Raw genomic sequence first — 16,800 nt, forward strand, 5'->3', positions numbered from 1 at the left:
ACTGCAGGGCAAATAAACATTTAATCGCTAATAATGCTCATTATGTATTTGTAGCAACTTAGTCATTCTAATAGCAGGTTAATATAGCTAATATAGATACATATCTTGCATGCGTTGCCTTCATTATAAGGCTTAAATAGGGCTTTTAATATTTTGCGGCTCCAGACATATTTGTGTTTTTCGTCCAATTTGGCTCTTTCAATATTTTGGGTTGCCGACCCCTGCTCTGGGGGATAGCACCTCTAGAGCCGCACAGAGGAGGTCAAGTTGAGGGTGGTTTGGGTGATGGACCAGGAGGAGCAGGAGCTGGATGGGATTTGGGTGAACGGTGGAGGGGGCGTGTTGGAGGGGTTTGGATTAAGGACGTGTTGGAGGGACTTTGGGTGAAGGATAAGGAGGGGGCGCTGGAGGGGTAGGAGAGCTGTAAACAGATGTATTTATGTCTGTATATCTATCTGTTCAGAGTTTTAATCATTGCTTGTTGTTTTTTTAAATGATTTAAAAGTGTTTTCCATTTTATACATACTTTCTGTTACACTTTTATTAATAAAAATATACCAAATATCTGAAGATGAAATGTTACTTGACGGAAAGCATATCCAACAGCATTAAATGATAGGATTTTTAATAATAAAATATTTTTTTATGCAGCTAAAATTATTTCCGATGATATTTCATTTTTTTTGTGATACACCGAGATGTATGAACTTCAAAAGCGTTTCTTGCGTTTGTCATTTGTTGATGTGCGCAGATGTCCGTCGAGGGTGTCTGCCAACGGGTCTTTAGGTCAATTCTGTTTTGAGCTGTTCCAATTTTTTGTTCAGTTGAGAATTACGAAATTTGAGTATTTAACGTAGTTTATTGCGAGAAATTTGTGCCTTTCCACGACCGTTCCACATGTGTTTATCAGACTAGTCAAGCATCTACCACCGTAGCATAACTTTTATATTGGGTATATCACGTTAAAATTACGCAATTGGTGCATGGATCACTAATGATTGCATATAACGCAGCAATAGTCAAGCACGGTTCATGTTGTACATTGATTTCTGTGTTCTTTGCGTGATTTATTTGTACAAGTTTGGGATGATTCATACTTTCATGGTTTTAGTGTGGTTCGTCAATGAAACATCTGTGAAAATTTCACGTAAAGAACCACAACTTTTCTCACTTCTACCACGTATATTCACGTCTGACTGATTTAAGTCCGTGGAATATGCGGAAAATGTATGTAGTGGCTGTGTGACACGGCCTTAAGGTTTTAGGATTGTCTGTAGTTGTTCAGGGCAATGAAAGCTCACATTTTTGGCTCATAAATGGATGTGAACAACCCAAGCTGCATGAAAGAAAAAGTAGAACTGTAAAAGCAGAGGTTTTAGTGAGTTTTTCTTCTTCTTTCCCTTTCGGCTTGTCCCAACAAGGGTCGCCACAGCGAATCATCCTCACCGTCAAGGACTAGTCACATGGTAGACTTGGCAATGCTTTACGCCGGATGCCCGGCCTGACGCAACCCTCTCAATTAAACCGGGCTTGGGACCGGCACACAGAAGTAGAGAAGGGACCAGGGAGCAGCCCGGTTTTGAACCCTGGTTTCACGGTCCAAAGGTGCCGCAAACCAGAACGAGCTAAACTGGCTCCTGCAGAGATTTTAGTGAGTTAATGCTTGAAATTCTTAGTTCAGGATTAATAATTTGAACAAAATCTGCTGATGATAAAAAGGTGTAGTCAGAAATCCAGGATCACTGTGTGCTGTAGCAGTGGTCCCCAACCCCCCCAGACAGCAGATTGGAAAGTCTGTTCCGGGCCATGGAGAACAAAACACGATAATAATAATATGCATAGTATTCATCAGCCAGCTGTCTAATGTAACAAGGATGCTGCTAATAAAGTTGTCCAAACAGTTATTATATTTAGAAAATACCCGCTTTTGTCGCTGTTTTAAAAAAAAATATATATTTTCAATATTTTTTTATATTTATGTGCCGCATTTTAAAAGTTAGACAAGGCTAAAGTTGGCGTCCGATCTTTTTTAGCTTCCACTTTACGGGTTAAAAATCTATAATCACATTTCAATGTTTCCTAGAGGAATTCTAGAGGACAACGAAGTTTAAAGCAGCTAAAATTAATTTACAGAGGATGAAGATAAACTTCAAAAGTTAAAGTAAACTGGAGACTAAAAAAAAATACAAAATAAAAGATCAGATGTCCGCTTCAGCCTCATCCATAAAAATATTGTCCAACATTAGAGCACTGGGTGCCACAATACTAAAATCAGAACCAAACGGTGCACCTTGATTGGGTTCCCCTTGATTGGGTTCCTGTGATTTCAGTCAAAAGCAGAACAGTTTAAAGCCTTAAAGAGGTCCTTAAACGAGCCCCCTGCCACACTCCCCGTGATCCCGTCTACTTCCTCTGTCGTTCGCCGAGCAGGACACTGCATCAGCGGTGCCGCTGGTTCTGACGGAACCGTGACCGACTTTCCCAGCTGAAGGGGGGCCGTACCGGGACTGCAAAGACCGGCTGTCTGCTGCTCCACTTTATCTGAAGTCTGGTTACAGGAAGCTGGAGTCTGATGGCCAGAAAAAAACAAAATGAATGAAATGAAGAAAGTTTAGAGGACCCGAGGCGCCGGTCTGAACTCCTGATCCTGTCAGCCCTCCATTCATACCTTTAAATGGAAGAGTTCTCTACTTTAAACACGAAACTTCATCAAGTAAGCTGCTATTCTGCCCATTCAGCTCTGTTTGTGGTCGTTTCTGGAATTTCAGCATTTACCTCGGTCCATTACGACGGTCTGGATCAAAGACTTCATCAAGCAAAAATTACTGGACCTTTTAAATTTAAACAGTTGCCCCTTCAGGCACTGATGATCGGAACGTCTTGATAATTAAACAAACCTTTTTCTTCTTTTGCCTGTGTGGCAACACGAGCGGTTAGGCACACCAAACAAAACTGAGGACTCAACCAGGTGGAGACGTGGTTCTGGCTTAAAAAAATAGTTTTAATATCAATAATAAAAAAAAACAGGATAAAACCAGATAAAAAGAGTAAGAGCTTCATATAAATAATTAAAACAGAGTAAAACAAATAACATTAAGGGCCTCAAGCCCACCTGTTGATAGCACGGGTACCCCAACAACACTGGAACAGAACAAACAATACCCCGTAACATGCAGGGGTATAGGTGCAAACAAGCAAAACACAGCAAACCAGTGAAGTCCCAGAGTTTGTGTACCAGAGTCTTTTTGTTACAGATGGTCAGGAAACGGTAGGTAGGTGTACACACGTCACTACCGGCCTCCAACTCCCAGGAGAACCTGCACAGACACGTGGTTGGCCGTAGACGAAGTGGGAGGGGGGAGCAGACGCCGCCGTCAGCGACTCCCTCGTTGGACCACCACAGCGGATGGGGGGGGGGGGGGGGGGGCGTGTAGAGAACACCTATGGACACCTCCACAAAAAGGACCAAAACTCTGTACAGCAGCAGCAGCGGGTTCCACCAAACACCCTGTGGAGGCAAACCAGAAAACAGGCAGCAGGGCATCACCTCTGCAACCAGAGGACATGCAGGGTGAAGAGGCACACATCACACACATACCAGTCAGTGGGGGATATCACAAGGAACCGGAGCGATGAAAGAAGAATTGCCGAAAGAGTCTGGTCCTTGCGGTCCAAAACTGCTGTGGGACAGGAAAATGCACTGACCTCCCGGTTCTGGGCTCAGATCGTGGTTCCGTTGCTTAGTGTCCTCCTGGTACGGACCCAGACTCACAAACAGGGATTTCAGAACTGAACCGTCAGACTTCTCTGCACAGAAGATAGTTTGTTGTTAAACCTCAACATCTTAAAAATGACAGCAGCACACTCTCACCTCTGGGGGGCGACGCATCCGGCCCCTCCTGCTGAGTCCGACATGCAGACGGGCCGCCAGCAGAATCGGTTTCAGAACTAGAGGAGCATCTGGGAGACTCCGTCTTCTGGGGAGTTTGCTTGGCATCAGCGCTAACCAGACGAGGCATAGGCAACGCCCTGATGGGCCGGGTGTCCATGGCAGGCAGCGGTCTGCAGGGAGGGGGGCTGGGGTGCGGCGCCGGCCCCTATGAGATGTTGGGATCCCTTTAGTTTCTAACGACCGTTTGGGTTTGTTAAAGCCCTGAAGGTCAGACGGAGCCTTCACACAGGCGGGTTTAGGCATTGCACCGTCAGTCACACCCACAAAACGGCCAGAAAAGAGACTCTGTTGGGAAAAGCCATCCCGGGTTTCAGAGGAGGGGTCAGGTTTCAGGTTTGACTGCATGTTCTGGGGCTGATGTGGAGTTTCAGAGGCTTTGGCCTGAACAGAACTTGTTGCAGGTCCATTATTAGAGCCTCTGACACCAACAGAGCGCTTCATTAAAGATAGAAAATCAGGTTGCAGAACAGAAACATGAGGTTTGAGCTTTGGAGGGTGTTTGGGAGAACTTTCAGTGGGAGAAGTTACTTTAGGAAGCTGACTGTTTCTGTATCCAAATGGAAGAGAAGACGAGCTTTCTAGCATGTCATCCTGTGACGTCTTCATTTGAATCGTGGCGTTTTCCTTTAATTGTTGGTTTTGGGACCAAAGTGGACGATCTGTGATTTCCTTAGAGTATGTTGGGGTTTGAGGGAAACTTTTTGTGTTGTCAACAAGTTCCGAACCTTCCATGGATTTAAAAGACCTGAGGACAGCATCCACAGAATATGGAGCTTCCATCGGATTTACCGAGCTGGAGGGCGTCTCTGAAGAAGACGGGGGGACAGAGGGAGATGTTGCTTCTTGACTTCTGGGTTTTGTATAGAAGCTAAAAAGCGGTTTGAAAAGCTGAGGCCCGAGAACCGCCTCCACGGAGTAACAAACGGGCTCCTTCTGCTCCAGACTGGACAAAGAGGGACTGTGAGGCGGATCAGCTTCTGATCCAGGATCCGGCTCCTCGTTCTGACCAACAGATATTTGCTCCTCCACATCTGCGCTGTTATAAAAACTCGGCCTGAAAGAATAAAGACAAAGAAAAACTAGGAGCTGCATTTCCAGGAGAATATGCAGGGTTGAATGCTATAACGCTAAATGAAACTTAAAGGGTAATAAATTGGAAAAAAAATAATAATAAAGAAATAATCAAAGATGACTATAAATAAAGTGAAAATAGCACAATAACAAAAAATACACATTGTACAAAAATTGTACATGTTTTTAATAGTTGATCACATGTTTGCAGTTGAACACGTTTTTACACTTTCGCAGCTTAATATTAATACTTATTTATTTATTTAATACGAATGTCATTTTTAATAATAATAATAATAGTAATAATAATTTTTGAATAATTTGAATGTGTTTAATAATAAACCGTCTGATTCCAAAGCTTGATGCGTCTTTCGTCTGCTGAACTAAGCTTCTTTGGTTGATCCCAGCGTCTACCATCCTCAATGATTCCTTTTTCGCTTCTTCAAAAGAGCTTGGACACTCAGTCTGCTTTGAAATCTTTGTCTGGGAAAGACAACCGAGGGTCTTGTTGCTGTCAAACGGTCTTTGCGTAGCTTTTCCACTTTCCTCTGAAGTCTCCTACGGCGGTTTCTGTCCATGACTGGGTTTCAAACGCCGTGTGATGTGAAGGTCTGTTGGGTAGACCTGGTCCTTCAAACACCCGACTGGAATCCTAGTCTTTGTCCAATTGTTTCTATAAAATTGATGCTGGTTTAAAGGCAAAAGGTAGAAACACCAACTGCTGCTTTGGTTTAGATTTGTTTTTTTATGTGATTACCGGTACTTTGCATTTATTTAATTGATAAAAAAGACAATGAATATTTATATTTCTCTCTTTATAGCATTTTTCACACCTGCTTTAAGCTTTTCACAGAACAGTATTCAGTGTTAATATTTGTTTTAAATAGATGTTTTTTCTCTCTTTATGTCACCTCTGACGACCTTACAGAGCTGTAAATCACAGAAGTGCTTCGTTTGGCCTTTCACACAATATTAGTCATTAATTTTTTACATAAGAAAAAAAACTGAAAACATTCATAAAGCAAAGGGGAAGCTGAAAAAGCCCTGCAAACAGACCACCTCCAACATTCACACAGAAACCCAAATGAGGCGTGCAGAAACAGAGAATCAACCACCGAGGCGTTCAGGAGGAGCGGTAAAAACCACATTTCCTACTGGTAGTTGCTTCTCGTTTTGTTGCTACACTAAACTGAGGTTGAGTTTCTTAAAAGCAGAACCTGTTTTAAACCATTTTTAGAAACAAATGCTATCATTTCATTTAAACAAACGCACTTTTGCCGTTTTCCAAGAGCCCTCTGAGCCAAAGCTGCGCTCTCACCTCTTTCGGCGGGCGTGACGGTGACGATGGGGCTCACAGATTGGACGTTGCGAGGTGGGGAGTCCACAGCTTTACCCACGTTCTTCTCTGCCTCCTTCAGATCAGTCAGAGTCACACCCTGAGAGCACACAGCGAGAAAAAAACCCCAGAAGGTCACAGCAGAGACAAGCGGACGCCTTCACACCTCAGCAGCTTCACAGCTCTGAGCTGCTGTGGAGATACGGAGTAATATAGAATAACGAGCTTCCGTCGTCAAACCGCATCCAAAGAACACTATTTAACATTCTGTTCTTTAATGGAGACACTTTGATGAATGATTCAATAGATAATCCAACCCTGAATGTGGTTAAATAGGACGTTACTGCCTAGTTTTATAACTACAAAATCAGATAAACAGGTCCGTTTAAAATAAAAAGGTCTCAGATGAGTTCATGTTTTAACATTTAAACCACAAACTTTCTTAAACTGAGCATTAAGGCCGGGAGATTCCCTGGTAACTCTTTGCTGTTGTTTTTTTTTCTGTAAAAACATGAAACCACTTCAGAACACATCAGACGTGTTTATCAAAATACCAGCTCAACACGCAGGAACCCGTATCTCCTGCTGGGAGATCGGCAGCACAGAGCTGAGCGGCTTCTGGCTCAACATGAGGAGAACAAACAGCCTCACTCTAATATATGTATTTAATGTATTTCCACTCCAGTATGTTTTCATAATGCAGGGTCACATGAGCGTATTTTCTTAAAAAAAAACACACCGTCAGTAGCTAATAAAGACTTCATCACCTCAACCGGGATGAAGAAAAGCATCTTCAGCGGCCGGAAAGAGTCTTAAAACCTTCAGAAAGTATGTTGAGAGGTTTCCTCGCCTCTAGATAGTCCCAGCGTGTAATATATAGAAATAAAGCAAATAGAGGGGGGCCTGTGAGAAAGCAACATTGGTCAGAGGAATCAATGGAAAACCTCAGATGTGACCTCATAGTGAGCTAGTAAACATTCCAGCTTGGACACTGGGTCAAACTCCACATACGATACGTTTCTGCAAGAGCCTGATGACAGCAGCCACTCTGCAGTCTGTAATCTACTGAGAACATACGTGCCTGGTAAAGGTAGGTTTGCATTTATTTGCGCGGCTCTTAACCTAATTATGGTAGGTATGTACTAGTCTAAAGCTGTACTGCTTATGATACTGCACAGAGGGAGCATTCACACTTATCAGTGTTGTTTAGACTGACACAGGGGCAGTTAAGTAAGTCTTTACAGTATTTTTCTAGTCTATAAACTATTTCTAGTCACAATATTTTTATCCTATTAGTGGATAGTTGCTATTTACTTCTTTTTTCTTTGAAAAAGAAATACTATTCAGTTTTCAAACCTATGAACCATCCAATGTCCTTATATTTTTTATCTATTGTACAAATGGGAGGTACTTTTGTTTTAATTTGAACAATTTATACAACCTGCAATATTCTCAGTTTATTCTCAGGCCTTCAGTATGTCTGCATCAATGCACCCAGTGGCCCACTCAGTCCCACGTCACACCCTGACCCGGCTGGCACGAGAGTGGCTGGCAGAAGACACCCCGAACTTTGACCCAGCTGGAGTGTGTGTGGGATCAGAAGAAGCCGAAGCGAGGTTGTTGTGTAAAAGTCCGCGTACAGTCCTGGCAGGCTGCCCTTTCTTCACGGCAGTGTTCAATGAGGTTGGCTGCACGGTGGACTGGATCTACCAGGAAGGAGCTGAGCTTGGTAGGTCCCGCCATTGGTTTCATATGTCTGCAATCAAAATATGTATAAGGTAATTCATGGTGCTGAAGCCCGATAACTGAGTTACAAAGAAAAAGATTAACGGTTAAAAATAAAAAGCAGAAATTATATCAAAACAATTTTACTGGTTATATTTTTTTATAACTGGAAATTAATTCAGATGTATTGGAGTGTCTAAAGTAACTCACGCTGTAGTGTTGATGAATTAAGCCTTTGTCACATGCATCCGTTCATGGGGTTGACCCAAATGGGTCCTGCAGCGTTTGGGTTGTCCGGGTCCGTGGAGGGTCATAGAGGGGAGCAGCTACAGTGGTGGACAAAATTGTTGGTACCCCTCAGTTAAAGAAAGAAAGTCCACAATGCTCACTGAAATGACTTGAAATGTTCCAAAGTAACAATAAATTAAAATTTGTTGAAAAATAAATAATCAAAATCAGCCATTACTTTTGAGTTGTTGATTAACAGAATTTAAAAAAAAAATTAAAACTAATGAAATAGGGCTGATTATTTTGAGATTTCAGATTTTAGAGATTTGATTATTTAATTTTCAATAAATTTTAATTCATTGTTACTTTTGAACGTTTCAATTCATTTCAGTGAGCAATGTGGACTTTCTTTCTTTAACTGAGGGGTACCAACAATTTTCCCTTGAGGTTCATATGGACACCTCATGGGATGTCATGAAAATGGATCATACCATTGTAACGCATGTGGTAAGTGTTTCGTGAAGTTTTCGAAGGCTATTGTAATGGTGTTTTTAGACTTGACACATTTGGTTCACTTAAAGTGAACCAGAATTGTTTACCCCGATAATCAAAAAAAATGTGGTCTGAGACCAGGAACCGGTCTCTGACCCATCTTTCAAGGTGGTCTCAGTTGGTTTCTAGTTGGACTGAGCTCCAGTTTGCTCAGAGTTTTCTCAGTCTGAATAGGCTCTTTGCTCAGAGTGGAACAACGTGGCCAAAACGGTCACCGTAACCGGGCATTCTGGGATGTAAACAGAGTAGGAAGGAAGCAACCATCACGATGAGACACAGCAACTCATTGAAATTCAGTCAGTTGAATGCCGGCTCATTAAAACAACTAACGATACACATTGCTTCTCACACTGTTTCCCCAACAATCTATACATCATAAACACCAATCACCGTACCTTCATGACCGTCCCCTCCTCCGTAACCGACTTGCAGTATGTCTCCACCGCACCAAAGTAAAAAGTGCTGTACCTGAGGTTGATACAGACGTTCAAAGTTGGTCATTCAAAACTTCGTAATATAACTATCCCGACAAGGATTGCAAGACGCAGGATTTCCATTATTCTTTCTCTTGTTTCTTTGCCCCGACATTGTAATTCCTGGCCAATGACTGTAGAGATCTTTTGGTTCGTAACAGAAAAGTTCGCTGAACACGGACCAAGCCCAAAGTTCAGGACTCGATCCGGACCAAAATAAACAGACTCGTTCCAGACCTAAGGACTTTTCTGGTCTGAATACACCCCAAGTTACACATCCTTATGATGTAACTTGGATGATACGAGTGATGCTGTCACACTCTAGTCATTGGTAATTTGTGATCACTGGCCCCTTACTGACTCTGCATACAAGAGGTGCGCAGGTGATAGGTAAATGTCAGTAGGGTGTCTACACAAACTACACTCTGACTGTCTAATTTCCTAAATTCTAAAAGTCAGGCAAGAAGCATTCACTTACCACTTGAACAGCACTAACAGGCTCCTTGGGCAGTCTGCAGGATTTGGGAGGTTGGACAAAAAAGAAAATTATGTACGACACGCCTGCATCTCACCTTCTTCACCCTTACTCAACCGTGTGTGTCGTATGAGTGTTCATGACAACCTGTCGCCCGCAGCAAGCCCATAGAAATTAATATGCATGGACATTTTCGGTCTCTACGAAAAAGCCGAGCGCTCTATGACCTTGATGTTTAACGCGAGCCACCAAACAAGTTTACAAAAACACCACTAAACACTAGATGTCAGTCAAATTTCTCCTGCTGTAGCTGTAACTGATGCAGCAGGTCGTAGACCTGGAATGCTACAATGCCACAAGCTTGTTGTGCTTGTTTTATAACCCTGAGGACTATGAAGCTGAAAAACCTGTCAACTGCGCCAGCAGCGTTAATAAATATGTGTGGAAGTTTGTTAATTAAAAAAAAAAAAAAAAAAACAGTATCAAACACCAGATGGCAGTAGGGAGACTTTTGGTGCAGCTTAAATGCTTTCTGAAGGTCAACAGGTTAGTGTGAGAAATGTAGAGTCGTTACTAAAACGTGTGGCGGAGCATTTCTTGAACGTTAGTTTGCTGAAAGTCAAAATCACTAGGCAGACTGAAGTGCCTCAGTCCAACAAGTGGTCTAAATTTGGGTGAAGGAAAGGCTTACTTCAGTTATGTGTGGATCCACTTCTTCACACATTAACACACACACCCAGCCTGTCCATCTTTAGCTTTATCGCCAGAACAGAGCATGATGGGAGTTTCTGAGAAGTGTTTTTCTTGAAACTATAGTTTTCAGAAACCAAAAATAAATTTTCTTTGAGAAGGGGTGGGGTGATGACACTGTCTGACTTCACTGAGCTGTGAATATGTTAACAGGATGACTCATGCATTATTCAAAAAAGAAAAATTTTGCAGAGACTTTGCTTGCTCTTAGAGCAATCCAAGATGGATTGATGGGGTTTGGTCTTTACAGCGAAACGTAAAAAGGTTTTTAAATGTATTTTTACACATAAAAATGTGTTCAGACGTAGGGGCGAGTAGCACCTGCTGACCATACAGCGTGCTGTGGCTTTAATTTATATTGTATTTATTTATTCAATAATTGTGCATGATCATTGATTGCGAATATTTTGTGTGTTGAGGTCCAGAAGTTGTCACCATTACAGCTGTAGTGAGAGGTCCTGCAAGGGACCTCCTCCTTGGCGAAAGGCCAGCTCTGAACTGCCTGGCCCGGGCCTCTGGGATCGCCACCCGCTGTTCTCGGCTTCAGTCAATCGCAAACGCTGCTGGTTGGCACGGGGAAGTGGCTGGGACTCGCAAGACCACGCCGGGCTTTCGGCTGGTGGAGAAGTACGCCATGCTGGTGGGCGGTGCTTCCATGCATAGACAGGATCTGAGTGGGATGGTGATGCTGAAGGACAACCATGTTTGGGCTTCCGGAAGCATAACAAAGGTGGGACGCTGCGCTTCATCTGTAGAATGTGTCGTTCAAAAACGCTGCATGGGTTCCTCTCAACTCTGTCTGCTGCCCAGACTATACGTCTGTCTCTTTTTGGGGATTTTGGGTACTCTCGTAGATGCCTGCGTTATTATTCTAGCTGTCAAAAATGTTAATTTATCAGATATGTACAAAGATCTCTCACTCTGATAATCTTTTAATTTATTTTCATAGTGGTCCCAGTGGTCTTTTAATTATAATTATGCATTTTTTAGCCAAAATTAAAAAAATAAATAAAAACCTCTGTCATTTTCTAGGACATAGATTCTGCAGAGCGGCATGAGTTCATAAGATATTTTCGTCTGAGTTGTAGGCGGGACAGTGGGCATGGGGCAACCCACGCCCCCCTTTCCCCTTGGAGCTCAGAGCAGGGAGCTTGTGGCCCTTCCAGAGTACTTTCTACATCACTAATAAGCTCTTGGTGATTTGGTCTTTACACATATTGTACTTTCTTAAGGCTAACTAACCATAATCTTTACTCCTGGACTTTTTTCATTGGCTTCAAAAGCTTTTGGGTATTTATTGTGAGCTATTCCTTGTTGCTTCTCCCATACCACTGTAACAAAACTTCAGGTGAAGTCTCACCCCCCCAACTCTCTTTTGATAGCTTTTTAGGCTACAGAAACACAAATGGCCAGGAATTGATTTGTAAACATACCGGAAGGGCTCCGCGCTGTTTGTCTCAAATATCAGGTTATACTATTTCATGACAGTTCTGGTCACTAGTCATTTTATTTAATGTTGTCCTACACCTTTTTTTACCTGTCATCAGTGGTTTTATCACGGTCCAAGATTTCCCGATCAGGGTTCAAAAAGTCTTCCAAAAGAAGTAAGATCAGGAAACAAGGTCATTGTGGAGAGGGGAAGAACTGAGGACCTGTTACAGAGATGAATACAACAACTGCAGAATTTTAACTCAGTAAATGTACAACACAGTCGATATTCAGCTCAAAAATATACAAACCACAAAATGTCTCCACAGTATCTGAGCTTACATTGGAAAAAACAGGATTTGACCAAAAAAAACGACAATTTCAACAGATTTCCTGTTGCCTTTTTTTTTTTACATCATGCGACATGATTGAGCATTTTTCTTATCTACTAGTACAAAGTATGTCAAAGATGCTGAAAAACCAAGTTTATCAGCCAGATCACTGATAATAAAATACAGCGGTCATGAAGCCTTTTCCTTGAAACACATTTCATTCTGGTAAATACATTAGAAAAAACAAAAAGAAAATTAATTAATAAACATAAATTTAACATCCTGTGCATCCAAGATTGCAAAAACCTGCAAATAAAAATGTAAAAATAGTAACCTTAATTTAGGAATCTATGGCTTAATTTTTAATTCATTAATCTTAATTATTGAATTAATGCATCTTAATTTTTTTTCATTAAATTTTTTGGGAAATTACATAGAAATGAGAGTAACTGCATCAGTTCCATACACCTTTTTTACACAAATAAAAGAGCTGCTCTGCTAGTTGCTGTAATTACCAAGACAGCAGGAAAAAGCAAAAAAAAAAAGAACTGAAACATGCGAAGATGCACAGAGGACATCCATTTTTTTAAGATCATATACACTACCGACAAACTGTCTCCAATTTTGGATCAATATGACTTAAACTTTGAATGAAACTTGAGAAAATAAGTTCTTTGGAGAATCCCAAATTTACCAATAGCAGGAGTTATAATTTAAAATACCTTTGAAACAAAAAAAGGAATTTAACTAAAACCAACATGAAGAAATGTTTTATCAGATCAAATCGTCATATCACATCAAATTTGTCAAAAGTTTAATTAAAGGTCTGATCTCTTTGAGCGATCAGAAACTAACATCTTTACATCGGTTCAGAATGTGCTCTTTTACTCATGTTTTTATACATTTTGAACATTTGTGTTAAATGATTCATAAAAATGTGTTTGAAATAATTGAAGTCCATTTTTGCTGGTTTGTTTCTTATAAAGGTGATAAATTTATCTAAGAGTTGATGAAAGGTCAAAGAAAAAAAGAGGAAACAAATAAGGCCTAAAGATGTGAAAACCTTCCAGCAGATAAAACTGAGAACTTGGTCCTCTACGCTGGCCCAGAAGGGTCACAACACAACACATTAACTTTACACACAACACATTAACTTTACACACAACAGATTAATTTTACACACAACACATAAACTTAACACACAACACATTAACTCACAACACATTAACTCACAACACAACACATTAACTCACAACACATTAACTCACAACACAACACAATAACTCACAACACATTAACTCACAACACAACACATTAACTCACAACACATTAACTCACAACACAACACAATAACTTACAACACAACACATTAACTCACAACACAATAACTTACAACATAACACATTAACTCACAACACAACACAATAACTCACAACACAACACATTAACTCACAACACAATAACTTACAACCCAACACATTAACTCACAACACAACACAATAACTTACAACACAACACATTAACTCGCAACACAACACATTAACTCACAACGGAAGTAAAGCAGCAATGGAAGTGCTTTTATTCTGAAATTTCCACTGGGCTGAGCGGCTAACCACCTAACAGAAATTAACGTCACAGTGAGCTGTGGAGGGAGCATGATTTTTCTACAGGAGAACCTAGCAGCAGTGTTGCCAGATTGGGCGGTTTTGGTTCTAAATTTGCGGGTAAAAATGGCTTTGGCCGGGTTTTCATAATTTGGGCGGTTTTAGGATCGGTTCGGCGTTTTTTCCCCCCTCATAAATATATAATAGCGGACTACGTTAGGCCGTGTGGCCGTTCTTTAAACCCTGACACTGTGGCTGCGTGTAGGAGGAGCCACCAGCTAAAGTTATGGTCTGATCGCGACATGGATCGGTGTCTGTGTTTATCAATCCTTTTATTATTAGTCTGAACTATCTTTTATTTTGAAAAATCATCGGATCGGGTGCTGAATCAGTCCAGTAGGGGGAAAAACTCAACGAAAGCTGTGTATTCTTCTTTCTCCTGATCTAATAAAAGGAGGTGTCTTTTGAATATTTCTTCAGCGGACCGGCCTTCTTTCATTCATTGTGTGTGTGTGCGTGCGCGCGCATGTGTTGGGGACCGCACGTGCATGTGTGAGGGGAGGGAGCGGAAGAAAGGAGAGGAACGCGCGTGCAGCAACAGAGAGGGGTGGGAGGGAGGAGTGTGCGTTCATATTGTGTGTGTAAGGAGAATCGTAATAAAGAGAAAGTTTCTGGCAACACTGCTGCTAGCTTCTCTTGTAGCAATATCATGCTCCCTCCACAGCTTACTGTGACATTACCTTCTGTTGAGTAGTTAGCCGCTCAGCCCAGTGGACATTTCAGAATAAAAGCACTTCAATTGCTGCTTTACTTCCGTTGTGAGTTAAAGTGTTGTGAGGTAAGTTAATGTGTTGTGTTGTGACCCTTCTGGGCCATGAGTTAATGTGTTGTGTTGTGAGTTATTGTGTTGTGTTGTGAGTTAATGTGTTGTGTTGTGAGTTAATGTGTTGTGTTGTGAGTTAATGTGTTGTGAGGTGAGTTAATGTGTTGTGATGTGAGTTAATGTGTTGTGTTGTGAGTTATTGTGTTGTGTTGTGAGTTAATGTGTTGTGTTGTGAGTTAATGTGTTGTGTTGTGAGTTAATGTGTTGTGTTGTGAGTTAATGTGTTGTGTGTTAAGTTAATGTTTTGTGTGCAAAGTTAATGTGTTGTGTGTAAAGTTAATGTGTTGTGTGTAAAGTTAATGTGTTGTGTGTAAAGTTAATGTGTTGTGACCCTTCTGGGCCACCGTAGTCCTCTCTGTTTTTGTCACCACTGGAATTTTCACCTTCAATCTCACTTTTACGCCGTCACCTTTTGTTTAACATCAACATGTCTATAATAACAATAATTTATACCCCAATAAACTGCTTGGAATTTATAAACTAGTGGAATTTATCTATAATGATGGTAAGGGGTAAAAATAGCTAAAGAATAATAAAAAAAAAGGAAAACATTATTTGGAATATGGGCTCAATAAAAAACTTGTCTGTGTATCCTCCACTATTTACAATTTATGTAAACAGAGAAGACCACCAGCTTGTCAATCACATGCAAACCATTAACAAACCTTACCTTTTTCTTTTTTTTTGTAGCTCTTTGGAAGTTAATTGCAATTATTTGCAGTTTTAGGCTCAAGATGATCAATCTGAATCTATCACAATCTGGAGACTCCTATTATTTCTGTCAGTCTAAGATTCAACTTAATTGAATAAGAAGCACAGACAAGACCTTTTTTTTTCATATTCCAGGGCTTTGGAGACGGGCTGCTGTCATTTTTCTAAAGTAAAGAGAATACTTTCTATAAAACTTGAAACATTTCAACAATCTATCACAGTTTATGGAAGATTGGAGTTCTGTCTGCTACTTGTACTCTTTGCTTAAATTCCAGAAAAAAGTGTCCAAAAAGTCTTACACAAAAGTTTAAAGAAGTAAAAACTTTTTGTTTTATTTTTACTGCTTAACACTGTTACTAATAGAAACACACAAAGGAAGATCTTCCTGTTTCTTGTAATATGACAAACAAGACGTTTTGTTCTTACAAAGTTTTGTTTGTCAGGCGGTGAAGGAGACGCGGTCAGTGTGCAGCTTCAGCAGTAAGATCGAGGTGGAGTGTCAGTCCATAGCCGAAGGGCGAGAGGCGGCCGCTGCAGGAGCAGACATCGTCATGCTGGACAACTTTAAACCTGAGGTTCAACACCTAAGACACACAAACTTTTGTTATTTCATTGCCTTTCCCGTACTTCAGTTTAAAACATAAGCATCTCATCCCACCTGCAGGAGCTCCACAGCGCGGCAAAGGTGTTAAAGACAGAGTTCCCAGCCGTTCTTATAGAAGCCAGTGGAGGGGTGACCCCCGAAAACCTGCCTTTGTTCTTCTCCCCTGACGTGGACATCATTTCTCTGGGTGGCATCACACAGGGATGCCCGGTGGCTGACTTCTCTCTGAAGGTTCAGAAGCATTGTGCAAGCAGCATGTGATGACATGAATAAACCAAAGTCAACAAATAAACAACAATACTTGTGTGCATCCAGTCATCTGCTCAAAGAGGGAATGATTGATTAGGAAAGATTTAGAGAACAGAAACTGATGGCGAAGAAATAAAGAAACTTTGAGTTGAGGAAGGACACAAAAAGCTCCAGACATATGAAAGTAAAACGAGAAGTAATGTTTAGCGACAAAAAAAGACGCAAGTAATAACATTTAAACACATAGTTACAAAAGGCACAGCAAAAAAATATAGAAACAGAAAAAAGAGAAGAAAGCAACAAACTAGGGGGGAAAAAAAATCAAATAAAAGATTACGTTGACTGAACTACAAGTTTGGAACACCTGTTGTACAATGTGCTTCACAAATGTCTGTCTTTGATCAATCTGAGCCAAAATAAAGCAAAA

General features: G+C 41.0%; 1 protein-coding gene and 2 long non-coding RNA genes across 3 annotated transcripts; 1 reads left to right on the plus strand and 2 right to left on the minus strand.

Moving 5' to 3' along the window:
• Positions 1 to 130: 130 nt before the first annotated feature.
• On the minus strand, positions 131 to 7,195 carry LOC111947398. Its single transcript, XR_002873213.1, has 4 exons — positions 6,342 to 7,195; positions 3,872 to 5,006; positions 3,599 to 3,807; positions 131 to 3,508 (listed from the first exon to the last, which is right to left on the minus strand). It is a non-coding gene; the product is annotated as an uncharacterized LOC111947398 (long non-coding RNA).
• A 140-nt stretch (positions 7,196 to 7,335) lies between these two features.
• On the plus strand, positions 7,336 to 16,419 carry LOC110016076 (nicotinate-nucleotide pyrophosphorylase [carboxylating]). Its single transcript, XM_023954558.1, has 5 exons — positions 7,336 to 7,449; positions 7,816 to 8,088; positions 10,982 to 11,292; positions 15,964 to 16,095; positions 16,185 to 16,419. Exons 2-5 carry the CDS (start codon positions 7,836 to 7,838, stop codon positions 16,383 to 16,385), a joined length of 897 nt encoding a protein of 298 aa, XP_023810326.1. The 5' UTR covers positions 7,336 to 7,449; positions 7,816 to 7,835; the 3' UTR covers positions 16,386 to 16,419.
• On the minus strand, positions 15,088 to 16,293 carry LOC110016119. The gene is made up of 3 exons (XR_002291403.2): positions 16,179 to 16,293; positions 15,947 to 16,104; positions 15,088 to 15,684 (listed from the first exon to the last, which is right to left on the minus strand). It is a non-coding gene; the product is annotated as an uncharacterized LOC110016119 (long non-coding RNA).
• Positions 16,420 to 16,800: the final 381 nt, after the last annotated feature.

The sequence above is a fragment of the Oryzias latipes genome, chromosome 1, assembly GCF_002234675.1.
Source record: "Oryzias latipes chromosome 1, ASM223467v1".
Classification (NCBI taxonomy): domain Eukaryota; kingdom Metazoa; phylum Chordata; class Actinopteri; order Beloniformes; family Adrianichthyidae; genus Oryzias; species Oryzias latipes.